Source organism: Myotis lucifugus, unplaced genomic scaffold (genome assembly GCF_000147115.1).
Source record: "Myotis lucifugus unplaced genomic scaffold, Myoluc2.0 scaffold_1208, whole genome shotgun sequence".
Taxonomy (NCBI): domain Eukaryota; kingdom Metazoa; phylum Chordata; class Mammalia; order Chiroptera; family Vespertilionidae; genus Myotis; species Myotis lucifugus.
Genome location: NW_005872256.1, coordinates 65512 through 73231, shown reverse-complemented (window position 1 = coordinate 73231; position 7720 = coordinate 65512). Strand labels below are relative to the sequence as shown.

General features: G+C 64.7%; 2 protein-coding genes across 2 annotated transcripts in view; one reads left to right on the top strand and one right to left on the bottom strand.

Moving 5' to 3' along the window:
- FUZ (fuzzy planar cell polarity protein) overlaps positions 1–1879 on the top strand; it is a 5089-nt gene extending 3210 nt beyond the window's left edge. Inside the window, exons 8-11 of the mRNA XM_006107473.3 lie at positions 45–151; positions 230–294; positions 375–449; positions 1376–1879. Coding sequence (XP_006107535.1) covers positions 45–151; positions 230–294; positions 375–449; positions 1376–1602 — 474 coding nt within the window. The 3' untranslated portion in view covers positions 1603–1879. The remainder of the gene's footprint in view (positions 1–44; positions 152–229; positions 295–374; positions 450–1375) is intronic.
- Positions 1637–7720, bottom strand: part of AP2A1 (adaptor related protein complex 2 alpha 1 subunit) — a 31193-nt gene continuing 25109 nt past the window's right edge. Inside the window, 14 exon segments of the mRNA XM_023748225.1 lie at positions 1637–2076; positions 2391–2525; positions 2746–2815; positions 2891–3007; positions 3090–3213; positions 4212–4301; positions 4403–4485; positions 4591–4647; positions 5366–5529; positions 5610–5777; positions 5869–6100; positions 6369–6466; positions 6819–7093; positions 7410–7454. Of these exon segments, the coding sequence (XP_023603993.1) occupies positions 1999–2076; positions 2391–2525; positions 2746–2815; positions 2891–3007; positions 3090–3213; positions 4212–4301; positions 4403–4485; positions 4591–4647; positions 5366–5529; positions 5610–5777; positions 5869–6100; positions 6369–6466; positions 6819–7093; positions 7410–7454 (1736 nt within the window). The 3' untranslated portion in view covers positions 1637–1998.

Here is a 7720-nt window from a genome sequence, read left to right as displayed (position 1 = left end):
GCCGCGCGCCCTGACACTTCCCTGACCTCCCGCGGCCCCCGCAGCTTCTGGACCGCTGGTGGCAGCCGTCGCTGGACTCGCTGCGGGCCTGCCTGCCGCTGGGACCCCGAGCTCTGCCCGCTGGCTTCCCCCTGCACCCGGACATCCTCGGGTAGGGCTCGGAGGGAGGGGAGGGTGGGTTGGGGTCCTCATTCCTTCCTCCCTGGTCATGACACGCCCTTCCCCACAGGCTGCTGCTCCTCCATTTGGAACTGAAGCGCTGCCTCTTCACCGTGGAGCCTTCAGGGGATAAAGGTGACTGAGGGGGGGAGGGGGCGGCGGCCGGTAGGGCCCTGGGCCCTGAAAGGGACTTCACTCCGTTATTCTCCTTTCAGATCCTTCCCCTGAGCAGCGTCGGTGCCTCCTCCGTTCCTTCTACACCCTCGTCACCGCCATGCACTTCCCACCAGGTCAGCGGTGGGCCCAGCGCCCCCTTTGCACAGATGGGAACACTGAGTCCCAGGTCACACAGGAGGGAGTCGGGGGGCTGGGGGAACTGGTAGGGCTCAGCCGGTACTGGGCATGGTTAACGCCAGGGCATCCACGGGTGGAAAGGAGGGGCAGGGGGGGCAGGGAGGCCCCAGCCTGGAGCTGACGCTCTCCTGGGTGATGTTAATAGTTAACCTGTTGCCAGATGCTTTCTATGCAGTGACTCCCGGCATCCTCCGAGGTGAGGGTCACCTGCTGCTGTATAATCACTCCCATATTACAGATGAGGAAACTGAGGCCGGCTGCTCAGTAGTCACACTCCGCTCTACTGCTTTAAGCACAGGCTTTCCCCATAGTCGGGGGAGGGGGTACCACAGAGCCCAGGCTAGTTAGGAAAAGTCCTAGAACCCAAGAGCCCTAGAGAGACAAAGGAAGGGGCCTAGGGTGACGCTACCCACCAGTAAAGAGCCTGACGAATGTAGCAAAATGGTAAACAGCAGCACCTGGGAGAGGCCGAGGACTGCTTCCCTCCTAGCTGTTGACTCCACCTCCCCACCAGCTCCCCACAGTGGGGTGGGGTCCCTGGGGGTCGCCCCCCCCCCCACCTCCACGTACCTGGAGCTGAGTGCCTGACACTTGGTAAATATCACCTGTGTGTTTGCCATGTGTTTCTGAGGGAATTGTTGGGGCTGCACATAGTATCCCCAGGAACGAGGGGGACCGAGCTGGGTGGGAAGAGGGGCAGCTGAGAGCCTGTAGCTACAGGTCACTGACAACCGGATGGAGCTGTGAGGCCCTTGCCTGTCAGAGTCAGACTCAGGCCCAGGATGGGGTATGGCTCCCGCAGGTTGGCATCCCCGTGGTCCACACCCCACTGCTCACTCAGCCCCTCCTGTCCTTTCCCCAGAGCCCGGACAGCAGGAGGAGAAGGTGGAGGACACAGCCCAGCGGGCCCAAGTGCCGAGAGCCTGCTACCTGGTCTCAGGGACCGAGGAGCCAGGCACAGGATGGCGTCTGGTGGCCCTACAGTTGGGGCCACGGCGGCTGCTGCTGCTGCTGTCAGCTCAGAGTCCCTGCCATGGGCTGCGGAGCCTGGCCACCCGCACCCTGCAGGCCCTCACCCCACTCTTCTGACCACTGGGCCCGAGCGACAGACAGGCACCCGGGCTGTTAGCGTCTCTCTGTTTATTGGGTCACAATAATACACAGCCCCTGGACGGGGAGGGGGCAGGAGGGGCCACAACAGGGTGGGTGGGAGGGGAGGAGGCGCCTGCTTCCCTGGCCCCTCTCCCCTCTGTGCTTGGGGGGGGAAGGGAGGGAGGGGGCTCCCCCAACCCCCCAGAATGTAAACAGCAGCAGATGAACAAAAATAAAAATACAAAAGGCCGGAGGAAAGTCCCAGGCACCCCCCTACCCTGGGGTCTTCCCTGTCACCAGCGGAGGTCCCCTCACTGCTCCGATCCACCAAAGCTCCCTCAGTCCTGGGGGCTTCCTGGCGCCGGCCACACTTCCGGGGGCAGGGTCCGGGGCTCAGAACTGCTGGGCCAGCAGCTCACACAGGTGACGGGAGACAGGCTCCTTGCTGGTGCGCAGGGTCAGCCGGTACATCTGGGGGGAGCAAGGGGGGGACTCAGGGAGGAGGCAGAGGGATAGGGCAGGCAGGTGAGAGGACGGGGAGCCCAGGGGTGGGGGGGATACAGGGGAGAGAGAAAAAGGAGAAAGGGGTCAGGAAGGTGATAGAAGGGACAGGAAGTGGGAATAAAAATGATGGGAACAGGCAAAGAATGAGAAATAAAAAGGCCAGGAAAGGTGGAAAGGATATAGAGACACAAACCAGGGAGGGAGGGAAGGGGAGAGGAAGATGAGCCAGAGGATTGGGGGGGGGGGGGGTCTGTTGCAGGTGGGCCTCCCAGACCACTCACCTGAGCCTGGGCGTTGGGCTCCAGCCGGAGCAGACAGCCCACCTGCAGGGCTTTCGTCTGGATGATCCCGGCCCCCACGAAGTTCTCGGGGTTGGGGTCCACGTTGTCCAGGAGAGCAGAGCCGAACCCCAGGAGCTGGGGAGGGAGGGCGGCAGCCGTCAGAGACGCCAGATCTGTCAGCTCCCAGGGGGGCGCACCAGTTCCCCAAACCAGCCGGAGTGGGCGCTGGCCGCATGTTACAGACGGGGAAACTGAGGCTCGGAAGTGACCAGCCACCGGTCCCCAAACCCCAGAGGGAGGGAGAGGCAGGCTGGGAGGTCGGCCTGGGGGCTCCCTGAGTCTCCCCGTCCCTCACCTTGGCCTTCGTGACCTCAGCGTCCATGGGGTGGGTGGCTTTGAAGATCTTCTGCGCCTCCTGTTGGGGGCTGGGCCGGAAAGGTTCCAGTCAGGGCCTGGCAGCCCGCCCGCCTGCCCGGTACCGGGGCTGGGCCCGTACTCACAGGCTCAGCTGCTTCCAGCGCTGGAAGAAGTCCTGGGCCGCCATCTCTGTTGGCTGGAAGAACTTGTTGATGGTCACGGGGAGCTTCAGGGTGAGGGACTGAGGGGCGCCCCCATACCTGGCGTGGGAGAGAGGGCGCCGTCAGACCCCGCCCCTCGCCCAGGAGGCCCCGCCCACCTGGCACCCCGGCCCGGACTCACCGGAAGCGCACAGACAGGAGCGGGGGCGCCAGGAAGTCCCTCAGACACTCGATGTTGAGCACCTGCTGCACCTGCGCCCCGCCGTCCACCTGCGCGGCCACGCGCTTGGTCTGCACGGCCAGCTGTGCCCGCGGTCAAGGAAGCCAGAGACTGCAGGTGGCCCCGGGCCCCGCCGCCCGGACCCCTCCCATGACTCCTCCCCGGCTGCATCGCCTTTCACATCGGGCTCCGCGGCCTCCCTGGCCTCCCCCTCCTGGTTGGAATCCCAGCTCCCACCTCAGTGACCATGTGCCCTTACTTGGCCTCCCTCGGCCTCATCTGCGATTGGACGCTGTGTCCTCGGTGCTCAATGATATGATCCAGCACAGACACTGTCAGTGTGGCCGGCACCCGGGACGGGCAGTCAGTGCTCCCACCACCTCCCTTCACGCCAGCGACCCAGGGCTGGGCCTTCTGCATCCCTCACCCCCCCCACCCATGCCCAGCACGGAGCTGAGTGTTCAACAGGCCCTGGAAACGGTGATGGGTGGAGCAAAGAACTAAACATAAAAAGATCCTCAGAGTTTGGGGGTCTAACCCCCAGTTTCACAGGCTGGGGATGGACCGCAGAGGGGAGGAGGGACTGGCTGCTCAGGCACTGCCTTTCCCCCTTCCAGAGTTTTCCACCAGAGTTTGCTGCTGCGCAAACCAGCCCATGAGGAGGAAGCGGAGGGTCCACACAGAGGCAGCGACAGGCCCTGGTCTCACAGGAGGGCTCAGGTCTCACCGGGACCCGGGCCGGCCCTCGAGCTCAGGAGGCACTAGAATCCTGGGTGCGGAGCGGACAGCGGACAAAGTCAGGACAAGGTCTGGAAGGGGCCAGACAGGGACAAAGGGGCCTGGGACAGCAGGGGCTGCAGAAGTACCTCCTTCCGCACACCTATTTTCATCACTTCACTGTCCCCTCCTGTCTGGGGGAAAAGGACACCCCTCCGACAGGTGACACTGAATCTCAGAACAAGCGCTCAGGCTCTCAGGCAAGAGGGCTGAAGACGGGTCTCGACCCGGGTCCATCTCGTCCCAGGAAGGCAGACCCGGAGGGCAGACCTGGAGCCAGGGGGCTGGGCCAGGCCGAGAGGATATGAGTCTGGAGGTCCCCAGGGTGGACGACAGTGGGCGTGAAGCTCTGGAACTGTACTGAGGTCTTGTTGCCGTAGAAGAGATACATGCGGCCTGCGGCGACGGGGAGAGGCGGACTCCGTCAGCCCCGACTCCACACCCGAGCCAGGTCTCCCCGAATCCCCATCCTCACAGCCCCCCCCCCCCCCACATACCCAAGTTCTGCCGGAACTCTGACTTGACTCCAATCTGCAGCAGCTGGTTCTCAAACAGGACCCCATTGTTCTTACACACGAACCTGGGGGAGCAGGGAGGGGGAGCCCAGGATGAGAGGGTGCTTGTCTGGGCTCTGCTTTGTGGTCCCCGCCTTCCTCACTTCCCTCCTGATCTCCCCCAGACTCACTTATTCAGCAGTTCATCAGCCTCTGGGATGGGCGACCCGAAGTCCTCAGGACCTGGGCTGCGGGGAGAGGAGTGAGATGGGAGGGGCTGGGGGGAGGTAAAGGCCTGGAACTACCTCATGGAAGGAGACAACAGGCCCTGAGAGGGCAGAACCCCGCAATCCATACACCCCGATTCCCCAGAGAACCACAAAGAACCCCAGAATCAGCCTGGTGATTGCCTCTCGTGGGAACAGGACTCTAGCGTGTGCTGCCCCCCCCCATCAGAGACCCTATTTTCACTCCCTTCCAAGACCTTGACGACAGTTAGTTCAACAGGAAGCCTTGATGAGCGCTCCCAGTCCCCTAACCCTCCCTAGGGACACAGTCTGCCCACCAACCCCCTGAGGCCACCCCTTACTCAGCAGCTGGAGCTGGGTCAGCCAGCAAAGCCATGGGGCTCTCAGGAGCAGGCGGCTCCAGCTCGCTGGGCCATCCAATCCCAGAGCAGACAGAGAAGACAGGCGTGGCAGGCAGCCAATCCCAGACAGGCAGCAAAAGGGCCAAAGAGAAAGAAGGAGGAGGGAAGGAGAGAAGGAAGAGCAGGCTGAGACACGGTGACGGGAAAGGACAACAAAGGGTGGCCAGGGGCAGCCGAGAGCCCAGCGTGGCCAGAGGGAGGAAGTAGGCCGGAGAGGCGGCAGCCAGGTGGACAGAGGCACAGGGACAGGGAGGGAGGAACGAGTTGGGGGGGAGTAGACAGAAGACGGGGAGCCCAGAGCCCGAGGCAGAGGGTACCTGAGGAAGGCCTCCTCGGGGGTGGGCCCCAGGCCGGGCTGGGCGACTGGGCCATCGGAAGAGACGTCCACCAGGAGGTTGCCTGCACCCGCGGGAGCCTGGGGTGCCGCTGGGGGAGGGGCTGCCCGCAGCCCCAGGAGGTCGGCGGAGGGTGAGGGTGTCGACTGCAGGAAGTACAGTCGGAGGTGAGAAGAGACGATTCCCCAGGTGGGCCCTCCCCGTGGCCCGGTCCTGGGGGACTCACCACCGTGCTGGGGGTGGGCTCCACACCCCCGTTGATGTCATTGCTGCTTGCGTCCCTCCGGCCGTCGTCCAGGGCGCTGGCGGCTCCCGGCCCCTTCTTGCGCTTGAGCTTGGCCAGGATGGACGACTCGCGCTCGGGGAAGGGCGGCATCTCCTCCAGCACCGTGGCCTGCGGTGTGGGGGCGGGAGCAGGTCAGGAGGAGAGGGAGGGCGAGGCACAGAGGTGGGGGGGGGGGGGCAGGTGGGGACCGGGCCCTGACCAGGACGTCCGTGCTGGCCACCGAGCTGAGGGTGAGGTACTCGACCGCGCGCTGCTGCAGCTCCACGTCCGCGTTGCGCAGCTGGGAGCCGGCCCGCAGCACGCCCTGGATGGTGGCCTTGGTCTCCGGGAAGAGGTTGATGAACTTGATGTAGGTGGACAGCAGCAGGGCCCGCGTCGCCACGCTGCACAGGTGGAACTTGGAGTGCAGCAGTGAGAACTGCACTGGGGGGCTGCGCGGGGGGCAGGGGTCAGCGTGCCAGCTCCACCGTCTCCCACAAACCCCCGTGAGGTGCCGCCTCCCTGGCAGGGACCCGTCCCAGGCGGCCCCGGGGCAGTGGCTGCGGCAACGCTCCCCTAGACGCTCCTGAGAGCTGGGTTGTCCCTCACCCGCAAGGTTCGGGGCGAGGGGCCGAGAAGATTCCCATCATCACTGGCCCTGAGACTCATGGGGTCCCCCCACCCCGGACCCTTCAGAAGTGCGTATGTCCATCCCCTCACCTGGAGCGGGGGTCCCCGGCAATTAGGTTTCCAAACTCCCCAAGGATGTAGCCGCCGACCTTGACCATGTTCTCGTGACAGGCTGGGGCCTGGAGCGCCTGGGGGCCGGGACAGGCATGAGTGCTGACGCCCTGGCTCCGGTCACTCAGCTGGGCGGGGGGGCTGACCTCGGGACCCTCCGACGTGTGTGGGATTATAGATGGAAACTGAGGCCGGAGGGGTGAAGTGACTGGCTCCAGCTCACAGGCAGTGACACAGGGCAGAAGGGGACCCCTTTTCTGGTGCAGAGGGAGTGGGCAACTGCTGCGGCCTGGGGATCGGCCACTGCACGCGGGCTGACCGCACGTTGGCCAGTGAAGGCCGGGCCCCTGTGTCCCTTGGAGAAGCAGGGAGACCAGGGAGCAGCTCTGTCCTCTCTCTGCCTCGATGCCCCTGGATGGGGGTGCTGACCTCAAACACAGTCTTGGCAGCATAGCCCTGGACGTCATCACGGTTGGTGACGATCTGCAGCACGCGGTACCACACCTCCTCACTCACATAGTCGCCTGCGATGCGGATGAGGTTGAGGATGGTGTCCACGTACCAGCTGTAGTCCACCGCGTACTTCTCAGCCAGGATGGCCACCTTCAGGACCTGCCAGCCGAGGGAGGACAGGCATGCGTGTGTGCACGAGCGTAGGCCCATGGGGGCGTAGGGTGTGGACTCAACTGGATCTGGGCTCACAGCTGTCCCCATCTGGAAACCCAGGGGTCCAGGCCCCCAGCCTCTCCTCCCTCGGACCCAGGGGTCCAGGCCCCCAGCCTCTCCTCCCTCAGACCCAGGGGTCCAGGCCCCCAGCCTCTCCTCTCTCAGACCCAGGGGTCCAGGCCCTCAGCCCCTCCTCCCTCAGACCCAGGGGTCCAGGCCCCCAGCCCCTCCTCCCTCAGACCCAGGGGTCCAGGCCCCCAGCCCCTCCTCCCTCAGACCCAGGGGTCCAGGCCCTCAGCCCCTCCTCCCTCAGACCCAGGGGCTCCAGGCCCCCCAGCCCCTCCTCCCTCAGACCCAGGGGCTCCAGGCCCTCAGCCCCTCTCTCCCTCACACTCAGAGCTCCAGGCGCCCCAGCCCTGCTCTGCCTCACACTCAGAGACCCCAGAACGCCCAGCCAGATCTCCCGCAAACTCAGGAGACCCAGAAGGACACGCCCGCTGGCGGGCAAAATCTGGGTCGGAGTAGCGGCCCTCTGGTGTCCTGCCAAATGTGAGCAGATTACGGACCACACGAAATGGCTGGGCCACTGGAGACCTAGACAGAGCCCTAGAGAGACCGGTACACTTTAGTTGGCATGATGGGTCCTTTGGCAACCGGGTCAAATG